This window comes from Dioscorea cayenensis, unplaced genomic scaffold (assembly GCF_009730915.1).
Source record: "Dioscorea cayenensis subsp. rotundata cultivar TDr96_F1 unplaced genomic scaffold, TDr96_F1_v2_PseudoChromosome.rev07_lg8_w22 25.fasta BLBR01001208.1, whole genome shotgun sequence".
Lineage (NCBI taxonomy): Eukaryota > Viridiplantae > Streptophyta > Magnoliopsida > Dioscoreales > Dioscoreaceae > Dioscorea > Dioscorea cayenensis.
Genome location: NW_024087599.1, coordinates 75,937 through 94,856, shown reverse-complemented (window position 1 = coordinate 94,856; position 18,920 = coordinate 75,937). Strand labels below are relative to the sequence as shown.

The 18,920-nt window shown below is 33.8% G+C and overlaps 2 protein-coding genes across 2 annotated transcripts; one reads left to right on the top strand and one right to left on the bottom strand.

Annotated features, from left to right (window-relative positions):
- Positions 1–585: 585 nt before the first annotated feature.
- On the top strand, positions 586–6,418 carry LOC120255823 (probable serine incorporator). Its single transcript, XM_039263595.1, has 6 exons — positions 586–814; positions 2,037–2,276; positions 3,676–3,787; positions 3,876–4,050; positions 5,368–5,608; positions 5,869–6,418. The coding sequence occupies exons 1-6, from the start codon at positions 631–633 to the stop codon at positions 6,168–6,170; spliced, it is 1,254 nt and encodes a 417-aa protein (XP_039119529.1). The 5' UTR covers positions 586–630; the 3' UTR covers positions 6,171–6,418.
- Positions 6,419–7,481: 1,063 nt separating this feature from the next.
- On the bottom strand, positions 7,482–13,908 carry LOC120255822. The gene is made up of 9 exons (XM_039263594.1): positions 13,761–13,908; positions 13,473–13,541; positions 12,460–12,598; positions 11,191–11,810; positions 9,840–10,013; positions 9,637–9,753; positions 8,762–8,941; positions 8,624–8,670; positions 7,482–8,478 (listed from the first exon to the last, which is right to left on the bottom strand). Exons 2-9 carry the CDS (start codon positions 13,518–13,520, stop codon positions 7,746–7,748), a joined length of 2,058 nt encoding a protein of 685 aa, XP_039119528.1. The 5' UTR covers positions 13,521–13,541; positions 13,761–13,908; the 3' UTR covers positions 7,482–7,745.
- Between the last annotated feature and the right edge of the window lie 5,012 nt (positions 13,909–18,920).

The following is an 18,920-nucleotide window of genomic DNA, read 5'->3' as shown; positions in this document are numbered from 1 at the left end:
GATTTTTACTTTAAATTTTTGTTATAATTTGGTCATCTGAACATGCATCATTAATGACATTATTGAGAAAGAGATGGCTTTTCCCCAACTCATGTGGTACTTCATCATACGATTCATATAAGATCTATCTGTCTAGATATCATCATATACATCTACAAAGCCGTATTGATCTGGATACTTAGGATTCTATGGATGAAGATATGGTCTCTATAGACCCCATAGAATTTCATTCAGAGGAGGAACCATATAGAGATCGTATTGATTCTTATCAAAGAAAGACAGGCATGTGATCATCGTTAACGGTGTATGCTCGGATAACCAAATTGTAATAAAAAACTAAAAGTAAGAAATCAAATCATAATTTTTTAAAAATGAGTGAACAAATAAAAACACAAAAAAAGATAAAAAAATATTGTTTACCCCAATCTAAAAGCTAAGACAACGGGAGGAAATAACACAATAGCAAAAATAAAGACCCAAGATTATATTAGAATGTTGGAGAGGTTATTGGTGAAATAAAAATTTCCAGGGACTGATAGTTAATTTTGCAAATCATCTTTCTCGAAGGCTTTGAAAACGAGGTCGTGTTGGGATCGATAGATTGGCAGAGGAAAAGAGAGGGATTTGGAGATGTGGGCGGCGTCTTGCTTGGCATCTTGCTGCGCGGCCTGCACCTGCGGCCTCTGCACCTCCGTCGCCTCCGGGGTCTCCCGCCGCTCAGCTAGGCTCGCCTACTGCGGCCTCTTCGCTCTCTCCCTCATCGTTTCTTGGATCCTCCGCGAGTTCGCCGCTCCTCTCCTCGAAAAGCTCCCATGTAATCCATTTTGTTTTGTTTTCTTTTAATTCAGCTTATGTTTTGTTCGTATATTTGTTTTTGTGTGGTTGATTTCGATGGTTGTTTGTTTGGATGTTGAAAGATTGATGTTGAGGTCGTGTGTTTGTGTTTATGTGTTTGATTTAGTGCATGCTTGTTTGGATTGTGAGAGATCGATGAGAGTATCGAATTCTTGTTGTAATCGATTATGTTAGTTTGCTCGTAATTCAGCTCCTTTTTTGTCCGTGTTTGAGTTTTCGGGTTTGATTTGAGAGTCTGTTTCTTTTGGATGAGGGCATTGAATGCATGTTGTAATCCAATTTTTTGGTTTTCTTTTCATTCAGCTCTTTTTTGGTTTGTATGTTTTTTTGTGTTTGGGTGGCCTTTTGTTTGGATGGTGAAAGATAGTTGAAGTTATTGAATGCAAATTGTTCTTGATCTATGTTTTTTGCTTGTCTAGTTCTTAATTCTGCTTCTTTTTTGTTTTTATATTTGGGTCTTGTGTTTAATTTGGGTGTCAGTTTCTTAGAATGGTGAAGATTGATAAGTGCATCTCCGTGATTTCATGCTTCTCGTTCTTATTCTCTGTTTTAGGTTCAATTGTGGAAATTTTCTTCTTTTATATTTTTTAGTTCACTTGTTTCTACAATTACCTAGTACAGGGTTCATATTTAACTAGTTAAGCCTGCTCATTGTTTGTTCATATATTTGTATTTTTGTGTTTAATGCTATAATCTGTTAATTTGATGAGAGTATCTCAGGCGATTTGCCCTTGATCAAGTATGTTTGCATTTAAATTGTGGAATTTTTAATTCCATCTTTCATTATATTTTTCTGGTGCAATTGTTTCTACAAATATATAGTTTGGTAATTCAAGAATGAACTCCATCGTTGGTGAGAACTTAGGTGATTGAAAGTAGAAGAACCCCTTTAATTAAAGCTAATGCGCACAATTCTTTTTATAACTACTATGGATTCTCAGTATTTTCAGTTTTATATCTTCAGGGCATGAGTTCTTTTTTATGTAAGAAATGTAGTTGTCTACTTTTGTTTTGTTTTTTTAAAGGTTGATATAATTTTGTGATGATGGAAGTAATCTTTTCTCTCCTCTTGTTGATAGTATTTTTTAGAGTTTTTTTTCTACTCTGCTTTTTAATTCTATTGAAATGCTGTGTTTACGTGAGGATATTTTGCTTCAAAGGTTACTAATACTTGTTTGCAGGGATAAATACTTCTTCAGAAACTCTACCAACAGAATGGTATCAAACATCTGCAGTCCTTCGCGTGAGTCTGGGGAATTTCCTGTTTTTCACTATCTTTGCTCTTATTATGATTGGTGTCAAGGACCAGAATGACAGAAGAGATTCTTGGCACCATGGTGGATGGATTGTGAAACTTGTAGTGTGGGCATTGCTTATTGTCCTGATGTTTTTCCTTCCAAATGTGGTTGTTACAATTTATGGTAAGAATTACAGATGTTGATAAATTTTTCTGAAAGTTTAGAATTTTCTTATAATTATAATTTTGTTGTTGTTCATATGCTTGTGTCTAATTACTTGTTTATTATTTATTGATAAAGCTCCCACCCAATGTATAAAACTCTTAAAGATAATAAGGATGTGGGTTCAAGTCTCATGAATACTTGCTTTTACTTGAATTTATATCAGCCAACTCAAGCTTGAGTTGCTAATAAGGATTTTTTTTTTTTTAATTGGTCTTTATGATGCTAGCATGGAGACTTTTATATCAGAAGACATGCTGTTTGTCAAATTTTGCTCGTGCCTTCTTGTTCTAACTTTAATATTTTTTTTAACTTGTGAGAGTAATCCACCTTCATCAGACATATATTAGATGGGGTTTTTACTTTGTATTCTGTACACTTAGGGGTTGCGCTTGGTTGGTGGTTAGGATCATGTGATAAGGGTTTTGTCTGAAATTCTTTTCTGGAGTTGACCAAACTTTGAAGGCCACTTTGTTGGCCTGTCTTATTTTCCTTAACTGGTGGATTTTCTCAGGAATGGCACATAGTGGAAGGGGTATTGCATTTTATTAATCAGAATCTATGAACATTTTCCCTTATTCCTAAAATTTTCTGCTTTAGGCTGAAAACCTGCCAATGCCACTAGTTCCTCTTGTATACTTAAACAAGTTAAATGTTTTCTTGCCATGCTAAGCCTTAATTCGGTGAATCTATTTATGTGAGTTCCATCCTGTTTTTGATTAGGTTAAATCAAAGACCTCAAGTGGAGCAATATATTTTAACTTTGTATTCTGACATTTTCCCATAGAATGATACTGAACTACTCATGTTGGAACTTACAGATGTTTCTTGGTTGCTGACAAGTAAATTAGTTGCATAAAAAAAAAGGCTATCAAGTAACAGACAAAATATTAGAGCATGGTAATGGAAAAAAAGGAGTTTAGATTAATTGGGAGAAACATATATTTTTCGTATATATTCCTATGAAATCTCACTTGTTAGTGCATCCTCGTTGTTTGGTAACTATGAAATTTGTTTTACTTTTTAATTCCAAATGTTATTTTTTGTCACTTTCCATTCACTAGTTACTTTTTGTGCTGCCAAAAATCTCATTTGTCATGGGAACCAAGATAATGCTAGTTATGAGTTCTTCCTCTCAACCCAAATGTGATTTATACTTGCTATATTTTTTTCCTTTTTGAAATAAATTTTCTTTAGATTCTGTAACTCATGCCACTTTCTCATTCATATTTGGTTGTAGTGCTTCCTATTGTAATCCTTAGTACATCCTAGTTATATTCTTTTATGGTTGGCTGTATCAAGTTGTCAACATAATTTTTATTACCATCTGATTCTTCATAAGTCATCATTCTCATTGCAGCAACACTATCAAAGTTTGGTTCTGGACTTTTTCTTCTGGTTCAAGTGATGCTACTACTTGACTTCACACACACATGGAATGATGCATGGGTTGAGAAAGATGAGCAGAAATGGTTAGTGAGTCAGCTATGCTATGATTCTCTTCTTGATTTTATACTTTTAGTTTCTTTTGATTGAACAAAGTCATGCTTAATATTGCAGGTACATTGCTTTATTAGCTGTTTCGGTTATATGCTACATTGCTACATATTCATTTTCTGGAGTTCTTTTCATGTGGTTCAATCCCTCTGGTCAAGATTGTGGCCTCAATATCTTTTTCATAGTCATGACCATGATCCTAGCGCTTGCATTTGCAATTATCGCGCTGCATCCGAAGGTAACTGCAGATTATATCTTTCAGTATCTAATTAAGTTAATGCAAAGCAAACCCCATGCTGATTGGCTTAAGTGGTTGAACCACACTTGAAGTTAGAGTTTTAAGAAAATAAAAATATTTAACCATGGTATGATAGCAGATTTTATACTCTTCTGCAGGTATGCCTTTAAAATGTTTCTGTTAATGGGTGTTTTTTTGTTATTGTTATCAAGAAAGTGTATCGCAATATATAAATGGGCGGTAGAGGGGATTGACGAATTCAATGTAAATTTTGTCCTCAAGGGTCTCTAATTACGGAGTGAAGTACTAAAATTGAATTGACTTGTATTCACATTTGAAGTTCAAAGTGCCATTAATTTAGTTCTCGTTCCCAATATGGGTAAGTGGCTGCTTTATCCATTTGCTGTCATTTTTGAATAGTTTGAGAAAATTGTTTTTCTGTTGACAAATTGATGTTTCTTCAAATGTTTGTTGCTCCTTAAGGTTGGTTGGTTTCCAAATTCCTTGTAACAGATGACAATTTACTTATTTAGTAGTGAATCTAAAGAGAGTCATGGGAGGTTCTTCCTGTGAATTTTACAATTAAACAAGATGACTTCGAAGGCTAAAGTTAAGAACTATTTAAAGATGTCATCACACCATTCCTTTGGCAACAAATTAAGTCAATTTCGGTTCCTTTGGTCATTGATGAAATTTTGTTGTTGTAAAAGCATAAAAGAAATTAATGAGAATTGACCGGTTTCCTTGCTAGTCAAATGCAATGTGATCTACAAATTAGATTTGATCTATTATTCTGACAAAAATAGGATATGCAAGTGACAGTTGTCTGGAAAAATTTAATTATGACTAATTTTGCAGCAGCTTTTCCATTTCCAATTTACAGAATGATGTGTCCTGTACAAAACCTGATTTTTGACTTTTTCAGTATTTAGAGCATTGTTGTGGTTTTTGTTCAATTATTGTCTGGATTTTGAGAAGTAGGTTCACAAAACATAGTGATTATTGAATGGAAATTTGCATAGGTATGTGGTGTAAAAGTGCTTATTTATACAGTTACACCACATATGATTCAGCATTTTTTTTTAAATGTAGTATGACTTATTCATTAAAAATTTACTTATATTGCCAACATAGCATTTCCACCTAAGATTAAGTTGCCAAATAAATAATAAAATAATATTCCCCCTTATGTCATGTTGACTATCTATTTGCCAAGGATGGTTAGATTTAATGATGCTTGTAAATTATAGTCATTTGGGTCGTGTTTTTGCTCGCAGGGTGATGTTCAAATCATTTATTGCTTTTTTGCAATTACAGGTGAATGGGAGTCTCTTGCCTGCTTCTGTAATCAGTGTTTACTGTGCATACCTCTGCTACAGTGGCCTCTCAAGTGAGCCGAGAGATTATGCATGCAATGGTCTTCATAACCATTCCAAATCAGTTTCCATTGGCACCCTTGTTCTTGGAATGCTCACCACAGTTCTTTCTGTTGTATACTCTGCCGTTAGAGCTGGATCTTCCACCACATTTCTCTCGCCTCCATCTTCCCCAAAGACAGGTACTTCAACTAGATGAACTCTTTCTTTTGTTTGTTTTATCCATAGTATGCACACCTTTCCTCTCTGTCTATGCATGAACCAGCACCCTTCAGTATGACAATAAATGTTTATGGACACCTACAATTCACAAAAACTACTAAACTTCTCACAGAACTTTTTATTTCACATTAAGCATGGAAGAATAAAGTTTGTAGTACCTAAACTTGTCTAAGTAGCCTTAATTATAAATGATGATCTTTAACGCTAAATTACATGGCAGGTTCGAGCAAACCGCTTATTGAATCAGGTGATATGGAGTCAGGAAAAGACGATAGTAAAGCTGCCGATGCACAGCCAGTTAGTTACTCATACACATTCTTCCATCTGATATTTGCTCTTGCCAGCATGTACTCTGCCATGCTTCTTACTGGTTGGACAAGCTCAACATCTGGTAGCTCAGAACTCATTGATGTTGGATGGACATCTGTTTGGGTGCGAGTCTGCACGGAGTGGGTCACTGCTGCTCTGTATGTCTGGACGCTGGTGGCACCGTTGGTATTACCTGACCGTGAATTCTCATAATCCGGGAGCCCCTTTTAAACAATTTAGGTTGGTCTATGTTTGGTGCTATCTGAAGCAGTATGGCTACTAGTCTATTTGGTTAAAATAACATGCTTTTAGTTGCACCATGTATATATATCTATTTGCTCAGGTATGCATGTTGTATTCAGCGCTTAAGTTATAAGATAATATTGAGACTAATTCCAGTGTATATGTTTTTGTATCAATACTATGAATTATGCTGGTGCCATTGGCTTGCATTTTTCGTATTTCCCAGCTAGGATGGCTAAATTTTGGTGGCTATTGATTATTTACTTATCTCATGTTCATCACTTTAGATTTGCATGACTCTAAACCATCAATTCACTGGTTGGTAGCAGCAGCCATGGCTGTCAGGTGAGCATCTTATTGATTTTTTTCTCTTGGACTGGACATACAGTTTGCTCTCTCTCTTCAGAGGAAGAATAGCTCAAGGAGGTATGGAAGAGGCAAAACCCTAGCGCTTCTTTCACTTCTCCCGCCCGTAATATTAATAAATAGATTTATTATTAATTAAAAATAAATAAAATTTTAATATTAAAAAAATTATGTTGCCAAAGGGTGTTTGATCTCCTGCCATTGGTTCCCCTTGTGAAAGGCTTAATTAACACTAGTTCCACTGCGGAAAGCTTAAATTTACGAGACGTTCATTGCCCGGGTACAAACGATGTACTAATTAATGTTAAGGGTCTTTGGCTGTGGATACAGGTTTGCAGCGTAATCTCCGTATTGGTCGGATGGAGATGTATGGACAAACTAAAACTATTAGTCTCTTATATGTACTCCCCTCATTGTATATGTGCTTATCATATATATTAATATATATCTATATATATATAATGTTAATTAATGTTAATTAAATACAAGTTTTATTAATTTAAATACAATTGTTAATAAAATTATCTCCCAAGCAAGCATCCCATCCCATGCTCTTTCAATGCATTGCCTAAACTGCTACTCCAAGGTTTGGCCTGTGAATTTACCAGAAGGCTGCCATAGTCATTTCGGCATTAGAAAAACCTTTACAATTTTTTTATTGAAAATGATAAGTACTGTTAATCAAGAGATGGTTAAAAAAATAAAAAAAAATAAGTACGAAAATGCGCTAGTTACAGTAGTTTATAGATTTTTTTAGATAAATCCTATTGCCATATAAATATAACGGGAGAAAAAAATGCTTAATATAAACCTCCTAGCAATAGACCCCCTACTTTAAAAACCTTCAATTGCAAATCACGGTGGGAACCATTGCGCTATATATTTATATATATATATTCAACAACGCTGACAAAGTTAAGCAATCATTAAGCTTCTAGCACGGAAGCATAAATGCACACATATAATGTATGAGCATCAGAAGCAGCAAAGTGTCATCAAATTATTTACAGCCAAAACTATTGCCAAAATCAAAACATCAACTTTTCACATAGAAACTAACAACCAATCTGCCTGATATAACGAAGAACCAAACAGTTATTATATCCACAATGGCTGCTTTAAAAAAAATATAAACAGAAGATACTTATTGTCATTCTTATTAATTCCTAAGTGCTGATTTTATGCCGCCATTTCGGGTGCAGTAGGCTTCACATAGAATTCCCCAAGGAATTCCCAATCATCCATGTCGACTATGTTGTTGTCATCGTCAGAAGGCACTTCATTGATGTTAATCCTACTTTCTGAGTGAGGACTTTTCGGGGTCTCTTCCTCGTCAAAAGGCACTGCATTAATGTTAATAATCTTACTCTCCGAGTCAGGACTTTTCGGGGTCTCTTCATCGTCAGAAGGCACTTCATTAATGTTAATAGTCTTACTCTGCGAGTGAGGAGTTTTCAGAGTCTCTTCATCATCAAAAGGCACTTCATTAATGTTAATAATGTTACTCTCTAAGCGAAGACTTTTCAGAGACTCTTCATCGTCAGAAGGCACTTCATTAATGTTAATCTTGCTTAACAACCGAGAACTTTTCAGGGTCACTTCCTCATTAACTATCTGGCAGTCAGGTAACTCTGTGTCAGGGGAAACTGCATCAGATGTAGTACTTGAAGTAGCGGAGAGTGTTGAAAACGACATGTCACCAAGCTGGGAAGAGGATACTGATACACCATCTGAATGAGGATTTCTTGAAGTCCCTTCACTGGGAGCTATCTGGGAATCAGATAACTCTGTGCTAAGTGAAACCGGGTTAGATGTAACACTCACACGAGATGCAGATCTACTTAATGGAATATGCCCATCAACCCTTTCTTTGAGTGTCATAACATCCTTGAGGATTGAAGCTATTTCTAATCTGCAAAAATTAGTAGAAACAATAGGATTAGTTTATTAATCATTTCGTATTTTAAAGTGCAGAAAAAAGTGTGACATGATCAATAAGAAAAACATGAGCTTAATTGACAGAATGTTAAGTCATTTCTTGGAGGCAATGAACTTGCCGTAATATGTCGATTATCTGGCCATGGTTCATTAAAGCCTCCTTCAACTGCAAGCACAAAAGAAGATTCAGATTTACAGATAACTAATATTCTATGTGATACTGGGCAGAGGTGCGAGTACTATATCATTATCATTACCTTCAAGTTTTCTTCAGCTTCTTGTTGCAGTTTCTCTTTTTCCTCAAATATGGATACAGCAAAGAGTCTTCCATCAGCAAGAGCTTTAAGAGCCAATACTTTCTTTTCAAATGCCTCCTCTTCTGCAGCAGCAATTTCTGCCTTTGCAGAAGCTAAACGCGTTTCAAGAGTGTTCCGTATCTGGTGAAAAGTAGCCATGATTGAGAAAATGTCAATGTATGCACATAATTTTATTTATTCTCTCAGCCATTTTCAATAGAAAAGACATACAAATGACAATCAATTCACAATAGCTCCCCAAACAATAGTAGAATTTTGATTTGTACAAATTGACCCAAAAAAAAAGGAGAAAATTGAGCAATTTGATCACAAGATGAATCACTCTGTGGTGGGAGTAGGGTTGCAAACAAGCAGTCAGCTCAAGCTCAGAAAGGTTTGTTCAAGATTGTTTGATTTTAATTTTAAAAGCTCATGCCTGGCTTGAGTGAGCTCAAAATTAAAACCAAACCAGTTTAGTTTTGGAAATTCAAATCCAGGTCAATTTTGCTCAAAACTAAAAGCTCAGACTTTTGTTCTACCCAATAAACAATGCACATTATATAATATTTTCAATATAATAGCATGGCATATTATAGAATTATATGTATATATATATATGTCATCAACCCTAGCTTGAATCAAGCCAAGCTTGAGATGCTCACAAAAAACTTGATTGACAGACAACCGTCGGTGGGTGTAAATAAACACATGAGAGAATAACAATGCATACACCATGAGAAATTTCAACGCTCAGCACACTAGAAGCCGGCAACACTTCAGTTTCTTTCAGGAAAATAACTCTGGCAGAAATTATATTCACTGAACAGATCACGCACCTCATCAATTATTCCAAGAGATTTATCTCTTTCATTTGACACGCTGAGAAGCCATGACTGAAGCCCCTGTGCTTCAGCTGCTAACATAGATCTTTCACCGTGAACTTCTTCAGCATGCTGCCAAAACTCAGTAAATATTTTAATTTCCACACATAATTAAAGAACAATTGATTAATAATATCAAAATTATTGTATAAACAAACCATGTCATTTCTTTCTTTTTCAAGCTTCAATCTACATTGAAGTTCCTCCACATGTACAAGAGTATCTTCTCCAGCCAAAGAAGCTTCTATTTTAGCTTGTTTGGCCCTCTCCTCATGCAGTTCTACCTCCTTCTCCATATTGATTGTTGATTCCATTGCAGATGTCAAGATTACCTGACAATTTTAAAAGCATAGAATGAATTAAAAGGAATAAGCTCACAACAAGTGCATAAATTGTTAAAAGCAGTGTCTAGGTAGCCACCGACTCATAAGCGAGTGTAAAGAAGTTGACTGCAAAAAAAACCTAAACAATTAGAGGAAAGATACCAATTACATGATACAATAGATCTATTTTATCATTTTCTTAAAAATAATTAACAACCATGCTTCAAAGAGTTAATGCCAATAAAGAATTTTGTGATGTATTTAATTTCAAAACAATTGAAATGAATCTTAAAACAACTTTCACAAAGGCTGCCACAAATTGAAGTCTGGAGTTGCTCCAAATAATTACCAAATAAATGGAAGTAGGCTCTGATTTGAATTCTAGGAGTCAATCTCAATCTCTGGCCTAACAAAAGAAACTGGTAAATCAAGAAAGATAAGTGAATTTCTATCATAGCATCCCAGACAGATGCTTATAGTTGGTGAATTTGAAAAGGAAAAAAAGCAACAGAAGGCAAATTACTTGAGGTCTACTCTTATTTACTTATTTATTTATCTTTTTAAATCAGGCTGATAAAACGACTCTTTTCACTAATCGTACATTAGTCTCTGATAAGGCTTACAAAAGCACCAATTCATCACAAAGTTCAAGGAATCTTGTTATGAAAACTAATCTTGTTTGGCTATTTAGCGATGATGACGTGCCTATAGAATGCAAAAACAAAGTAGCAAATGGAGGAGATTGTCATATAACACAAGTTTTTTTTGTGTATTGCAGAGGTCTTCCAGTAGTCATTGGTTTTGGAGAAGATTTGTCAGGCAACCAACTAAGGATATTGAGAAAGTCAAGAATATGTATGCAAGAGTCATTACTATGCCACCCTAACAATTGAATCCTAGTAAATGAAATTCGGGTCAATGGTGAAGTAACCAGGATGTGCACACATTTCTTTCACAGGGTTTACAATAACAATACTATTCTCTTCAAAACGTTCAAGTAATAATGGAAAATGAGCTGCACTGCTGTCCTATGCTTTCTGCCTGACTATATTAAAACCTGTTACATCTATAAGATAGCAAAATTCTGGCATGAAATCTTGGCATCACCATGAGTTCTCATGGAAACAGGAAATTGAATACCTCAGAGCCTCGAGATTCTAAATAAGAGAAAAGGTAGACGTCAGACCTTGCTATTTTTTGCGTCAATAGTAAGATCTTCAAGATATTTGATGCCCTCAAACAGATCAATTCCAGAAGCAATAGTAGAAGATTGACCATTAACATCAAAAGAACCAATATCACCCTGACTTGACAAATTATCATCATTCTCTATTTCGCGTTGTGATGGAAATTCTTTGAGGTGCTCAATAGATTTGTTTAAAATAGATGCAAATGGATCTTGTGCACCGTTAGAAGTAGCAGTGCCAGTATATTTATCTTGCATTGCGCTGTTATCATGGATGCTGGTAGGACCAGCAGAACATGCTGACACTTCTTGGAGATCAGACCCAGACAGTGTTTCATTCGTGGAATTGACCTTGAAATCATTTGTATGATCTGAGGGAAGGCATACTCCAAACTCAACAAATCTTTCTTTTAGATGCATATTTGAATTAGCTTCTGTAGAATTTGTTGGATAACCCATTCCATTTGTCTTAGTTTCATATTCTGTGTCTCTGCCTACTGGTTTGTCCATGCAGGTCATGCGATCATTGACTTGGAAATCAGAATTGCACGCAATGCCAGATGAAAGCAGTCCTGATTCTGAAGGCCAATGGGCATGTGCTTCTTCAACACCTTGATGACCTGTGCGGGAAAGGAAGGCAGTTCAATAAAACAAGAATTTGAATGTGGATGACAGTTAAAAGCAAAATTGAAAAACAAACAAATGTGAAGCAATTATTCAAACATAGCAACAAACATAATGTGATCTACACTCGGAGTATTTACATAGTTGGGAGAAGGTAAGACCTCACCTAAACCTACCAGTAAAAGGATGAAATCAAAGAAACCATACAAAGTTAAAAAAAGATCGCAAAATCCACTATAAACCTTGAGACTTAGTTCCCTAATAAGATAGTAGACAAATAGCATCAAAATAGCTAATATTAACTCAAATGTACTCATATAAATCTTACCATCAGAGATGAAACACAAGTAGTAGAATTACCAGGATTTAGAATTTAATAGCCTATAGAAGATGGATGCAGGTAAAATAGTTTAGGATTGGATTTTAGTGCCTCAACAAAAGTATGCATTTAATATTTGACATAAATGTCAACACTTAAGGTATTTTTGGAGCAGAAATCTTATTAACATAGCCCAAATTTGGTAAATTTTTGTGATCAAATGTCAAAATGAAACTTCATTGAAAGTGAAAAGTTTTGACAAATCGTAAATATTGTTGAATTTACAAGTGTGGTCTAGCATTCAAAGAAGCCATAGATACACCTACCCCAGTCAGACGAATTGCTCGAACAAGGTGTCCAACTTGCAGTGGATGAAGGTAAAACATCATGAAGAATAAAATCCAACGCCGCATTGACATCCTCTGAATGCTGCGACGCAACAGCTTGTAGCATACAATAATCAACCTGCCAATGAAGCAAAAGCTGGGATTTAGAAGGAGCAGAATTCTCCAGGATACATACTTTTCACATATCACTGCAAGCCACAAGCAGCTAAAATAAGCAAAAATAACTATCCAGAACCTGGGTTTGGTACCCATGTTATTATATTCTTAACCATACAAACAGATAAAACTCAAATAATACATGCTTAGGAAATTTAAGTATCTGAATTAACATAATAGCATTGTATAAGCAAGAGCCAAAATAAGGGTGAAGTTCAAGGTAAGGACAAACATAATTTGAAAGATTAAAGAATATAAAACATCTCACTTGGCTTGACATAACTAAGAAACCCAGGAAAGAAAAAAGTCTAGACATAGAAGATTAACCATTCAATACTTCACAGAAGGAAAACATGAACATATTCAAAAAGGGGAAAAAACAGAAATTTCCTCCAAGAGAATCTGTTATTATGTTATTGATTTAGCCAACAAAAGGCATAAAATTTTTACCAAGACCAATTGAGATCACCCATAATTTTCTTGCTTTATTATAAAATCACATCAATATAAGAGAAAAAAAATCAAACATCAATAAAAGAGGCTAAACATATTACAAAACTTTCAACATAAGAACAATTACCTTGGGATAACAATTTTATACTTTGCAGCAGAACAACAGAAACACAAACACACACACACACACACAACACCTTTTTTTTTGAAAAAAAAATAAGAAATTTCCTTTAAGATAATATAAGTGATTTAGCCACAAAAAATCCATAAGATTATTTCTGAATCGATACGTTGAGAGATAAGCAGTAAATCAATCGAATAACACAATTTCATCCACAAAAGTAACCAGAACATCATCAAACCATCAAAATAAGAACAATTACCTGCGGACAAATCTCCACCAAAGCAGCTAACACATCCTCAAAACCCATGCTTTCAGAAATTCCCAACCCCTGCACAAAAACCAAAGTCACAAATTCATCAAACACTCAACAAGATCACAAATCGACAATCCAACAAATCCGATAAAAAAAAGACATCCAAAAAACAAAAATAAACAGATAAAAACCAATCGAAACACAAAAAACATAAGAAAACCTAGAAATCGGAAGGAAAATCCACACGTCGTGATCAAAGAATTGAAAGATAAAGCAAGGAGAAGGAGGAATAACCTCGCGATGCGATCGAAGATGGAGAGGGAGATGGAGAGAGAGAGAGAGAGAGAGAGAGAGAGAGGAAGGAGTGAAGAGAGCCCGTGAGAAGAAGAAGAAGAAGAAGAAGAAGAGGCGGTGGAGAAGGTGAACGTCTACGTCTCGACGAGACTTGGCCACTATTTATCGTATAAAGCCCCGAGTACGGATAAACTTCATTCATTAAAATTATTTATTATTATTATTATTATTTTTATTAGTAGTATTATTTTATTATTAGAGAAAAGTATCTGTCCGTCCAAGTAGACGTGGCCATTTTGAACCGAAACCGTGGAACCGAACCGGAACCGAACCGCCAAAAACCAGACCGGAACCGAAAAAAACCATACTCAGTCCTAAAAGCCGGGAACCGAACCTTCATATAAGGTTCGGCTCGGGTTTCAAAATTTAAAAACCAGTGAAACCGGCGGTTTCCATATGCGGTTCAACCGCTAGCTCACATACTGGTTCAACCAAAGGTTCAAAACAAAAAGTTCATATTATATTATATAAATATAATATGAATAATGTCATACTATATAAATAATGTCATTTATGATTAGGTTTTTTTATTTTGTTAATATCATTAATTAGTAATTAATTAAGTAATTGCATGTTTAAAGATATTTTTAAATAATTAATTAAAGATATTAACCAAATTGATTATTGATTAGGTCCGATTCGAATACTTGATTAGTCGGATTAGGTCCGATTTGTGACATTCGTCCAACTTATATGTCTTGTCGTCATGCGAAACTTTTGATACTCATGCAAGAGGATAAGTTATAATTAATTGATTATGCCACAAATTATTAGTTACAAATTAAATATGGATTTATTAAAATAATTTAATTAACGAGAAGAAGTACTTAAATATTCAATTCTTTAGTAGATTTCCATATTATTTTTTTATAATTTAATATAAAAAAACAAAAGACTAGACTTTTATATATCTTCGATTTTGAAACTTACAAAAATTAACGTAGTTTCATATTAAATTATATTTATTTTTATATAAATGAAAAATATCTTTGAGTAAAAATGCTCTCATGTAAAAACATTTGAATCATTAAAAAAATATATAAATAAATAAAATAAAAATAAACATGAATATATATGTGTATATATATCAATTTGCCTGATTTTGTTGATCATTTAAAGATATATATATATATATATAGATAGATATTCCAATATATAGATAAAACTCCCAAGATTTTCAATTTAGTAAAGCTATGCAACTTATATAAGTATACTAGAAATCAAAAAGAAAAAGGAAAAAAATAAAAAAATAAAAAAACAATTCCTAAAGAAAAAAACAAATAACATACATGAACATTAAAAAAATAATAACAACAAAAATAAATAAAACATTGAAACCTTGGGTATACTCGTGATACCTACTAACTTAACTCTACTATCTTATATTAGTATTAAATTAATTCTTGTATTTTTTTGTGTTAATTAATTTGAATTATTGAATTATTTAGTTTAAAAACCGAACCAGTATGAACCGTCAAACCGAACAGTTGAACCAAACCGCCCGTAACCGGAGCGAAACCGAGCCGGAACCGAACCGCCAAGAACCTTGCCTAGGAGGTTCGGTTCCGGTTCAAGGTTTCCTTGAACCGGAACCGGCGGTTCCTGAACCGTGGCCATGTCTACGTCCAAGTCACTTGATTCATGTAAAATTATTTAACCTAATCAAATATTCAAAATATTTTTGAATTTCAAAATTTTTTTTAAATTTAAATTAAATTTAAAAATATATAAACTTATTCTTATTTTATGTATTTGTTGGCATATTTATATTTACACTTGCTTTTGCGCTTGGGTCTCTGTCAACAAATTTATGCCTGATGTCACTCACCGGTTGCCACCTGTTTTAATGGTATTTTTTATATTTTATTAAAATATTAATAATATGAAATAAAATAAAAAATAATTTTAAAAAAAATATAAATTTAAAAAGAATGAAAAAAAATTAAATGATTATATAAGGCGAATGAAAATATATAAAGAGTTTTAGTAATTTATTAATATTATTATTATTTTTGCATATCCCTCAAAATTGATTAGTTATTTTTTTAAAATTAATTATTTAAATGAGCAATGTACAGCATAATAGAAACGTAATTTCTAAATCAAACAATTTAAAAATTTCAAACCCAAACACCTCGGAAATATGCACCAAATTCATTTAAATATTAAAATAAAAATTCATTTTAAGGGCTTCATATACACTAATTACAAATAATAAATGTTAGTCTAGCGATGAGTTGGATTAATTAAATAGATTTAATTGTGAGTAGCAAAGTTTCATAATTAGAGAGATGACTTATTGAAGAAGCATTCTTGGCTAGAGGCTTGTTATGGATATTGATGGAGAATCACATCAAACCGGGAGCTATTTATGGTGTCGGCTAATTGATTGAAGAGCTATAGAAGGCAGAGTTATGTTTGGAAGTAACTATGAGTTTTGATTGACAACTATTCCTTCATGAAACTATTATTGGTGAGCGCTATATTTGGTTGAAGATTTGAATGAAAATATAGCAAATTGAAAGATGATTGAGGATTTTATTTGGTTAATTGAAAATGAATTTAAAATTGGTTTGAAACTCTCTTTGGTATGATTGAGAAGCACTAATTTTGGGAGTATGTTCAAAGACCCTAATTGGATTCTTACTGGTGGAGCGTGATGACTACAATTGGTTGTGAGTATGACTAAAATTAGTAGAGATTTGACCGTGTTCGATTCGGATTCAATCGGGAATGGTTGATGGTGTTTTGTGGTCATGTTACAACTTGGAGTTATAACTTAAGCAGTTCAACAAGTGTGGTGGGTCAAGTTGTAACTCATGTTGTAACATGAGTTGCATCACCATATTTGGAAGGTGTGGAGAATCAAGATAAAAGAGAAATGTTTAAGAAGTGGGGCCTATATGAGTTTAATCTCAAAGATTTAGAATGCAAGAGCAAGAGAGAGGTCTAAGGAGGTAGATGTGAGAGAATAGGTCAATTTTGTTTTTGTGTGTGTGTGTGTGAGAGAGAGAGAGAGAGAGCTCATTGGTGATGGTGATCATGATAAGATCTTGGCGAAGGCATGTCACATAAACGTGGTCAAGACTAGCAGGAGGTTGGTTAGGTGAAATTTTAGGGATGAGATGTTAGATCACAAGTATTCTTAAGGAATTGTGTGTTTTGCCTTAATTGTAAGATTGTTGTATTTTTTATCTCTTCTTTAAGTACGTATCGAACTATGTTATCAAATCTTTTGTGCCCACTAATAGCCTTTTGGCTTATTGGCACCTTGTCCTTTGTGTAGTGTATTCATGTTAAGATAACCAGAGATTGAACTCTAAAGCCCACGCAAGATGAGAGCATAGATATGTTGAAGTATTAACTTTACGCTCATACACGTTCTTGATTTCTCTTAAATGCAGCTCGCAAGCGCTATCTCTATGGTGCTTGAGTGTGGGCTAAGAAATCACCTGTGAATTAATTTCTTTAACAAGTATTTGAACCCTCACCACTTGACATGCCACAAGAGAGACTTATTTTTAGTATCGCTGGCTTTTGTTAGAGATCAAAATTGTAACTAAACTTTTATATAAGAAAAAATAATTGTTCTCAATAAAATGTAAATTTAGTATATCACAAATAAAGATTAGCACATACTTTTTCAAGAAATCTATGTTTCCCCTCGAAACAGAGATGCCAAGCCAAGCTTTGAAGTGTTCGAGCTTAATTGGAGCCCAAACTTGTAAGCTCGAGCTTGGCTTGAGATAGTAAAATTAAGCTTGAGCTCAGGTTGGAAAAAGTTCTTTTAAAACAAAAAAACGAACCAACTTGTGGGCCCCACACATTTTTTTTAAATTTAATTCATTGAGTTTTTGCATGCTTGGTTGTTACGGAAGAGGAAAAGAAACCTTCTATCTTATTAGGTTTTTCAAACTCTAGCCGCCACTTCTTTGTTTCTCCCGATATAGATTTTCGTTTGGACCAAGAAAGAGGGAGAGATCTTGTCTATTTCTTCTTCTCTTCTCTTTTTGGTGTGTGGTGCCGGTGGCGAGGACGGAGATAGGCCTCTTCGTCAAGGGTTGTGTTGTTATCGTTGGGAGGTAAGCGTTCTCTTCATAGATCTAGAGTTAAATGGTAGATTTTTTTTTTTTATCTCCTAGATCTTGTCGTGGTTTTGTTTAATTGATCTTGATTAGGGTTATGTTGTGTGCAAAATTGTTAAATGGATTGATTTTTCCCATGATAAAATTGGCCATTGAACAATAAATTTTCTATATAGATTTGCAAAATTGTTGTTGCCTTTGCTCATGGTTAAGTTCTTTGTGTTAAAAACATTATTCTTGATTTGAATAAAAAAAAAATAAATTATTATTTTTTTTTTTAAATTAAAATGGGATTAAGTGGTGCTGGCGTCCACTTTAGCACTCACAAATTATATATATATATATATATTAAATTTATTGGATTGGATGATTGTGTTCATGCAAAGTCAGGTTCTTAATATATTGATAAATTGTATTGCTTTTTATAAGAAAACATAGCTTTGCTTTTGTTTATTAGTAATTTAGAATTTGCAGATGCTACTCAATTTTGATGGATGTAACCCAGGTTCTATATTCCACTTAGATATATGAGTATTATAATTAATTAAAATTTTTTTTTTATTTGCTTAAGCTTCATAAGGAAACAGTAATAGTTGTTATTTTGTTTTCTGGTAAGCTTAGGTTAGTTTGTTGATATCATGGGTTGCTAAATTTTTGCTCTTATGTTGTAATGCTGGTAAATAGTTTCATTCAATTTCTGTACATTCTAGGAGTATGCATTAATTAATGGGAATGTTATGGATTGAACCTAGCAAGTGCTCTTGGAAAATAGGGTAACTGATTGTGCATAATTTATTTTGGTTTAGTTTGGCAAGGCATCATTGTTTGTTTTCCTCTTATAATTAAAGACCATAACTCTGTTGTGTTGTTATTAATTTTTTTATTTATGTTTGACTGATTAAGGACTAAGTACATGGTGTGTGTTTGACTCAGTGTCTAAGTGACCAACTTGGTTTGGTCAATGGTTATTGTTTTAATTTAACTTTGGAATCTAAGCCAAAGTGTAATGTTTATG

What these genes read in the sequence shown, in the direction of transcription:
- LOC120255823 (XM_039263595.1), top strand. Translation starts at nt 631, where the DNA reads ATGTGGGCGGCGTCTTGCTTGGCATCTTGCTGCGCGGCCTGCACCTGC. An exon ending in TCTCCTCGAAAAGCTCCCAT is followed by an intron (nt 815 to 2,036) that starts GTAATCCATTTT and finishes ACTTGTTTGCAG; the next exon opens with GGATAAATACTTCTTCAGAA. An exon ending in TGTGGTTGTTACAATTTATG is followed by an intron (nt 2,277 to 3,675) that starts GTAAGAATTACA and finishes TTCTCATTGCAG; the next exon opens with CAACACTATCAAAGTTTGGT.
- LOC120255822 (XM_039263594.1), bottom strand. Translation starts at nt 13,520, where the DNA reads ATGGGTTTTGAGGATGTGTTAGCTGCTTTGGTGGAGATTTGTCCGCAG. An exon ending in GAGCAATTCGTCTGACTGGG is followed by an intron (nt 11,811 to 12,459) that starts GTAGGTGTATCT and finishes TTTCCCGCACAG; the next exon opens with GTCATCAAGGTGTTGAAGAA. An exon ending in CTCTTGGAATAATTGATGAG is followed by an intron (nt 8,942 to 9,636) that starts GTGCGTGATCTG and finishes ACTTTTCACCAG; the next exon opens with ATACGGAACACTCTTGAAAC.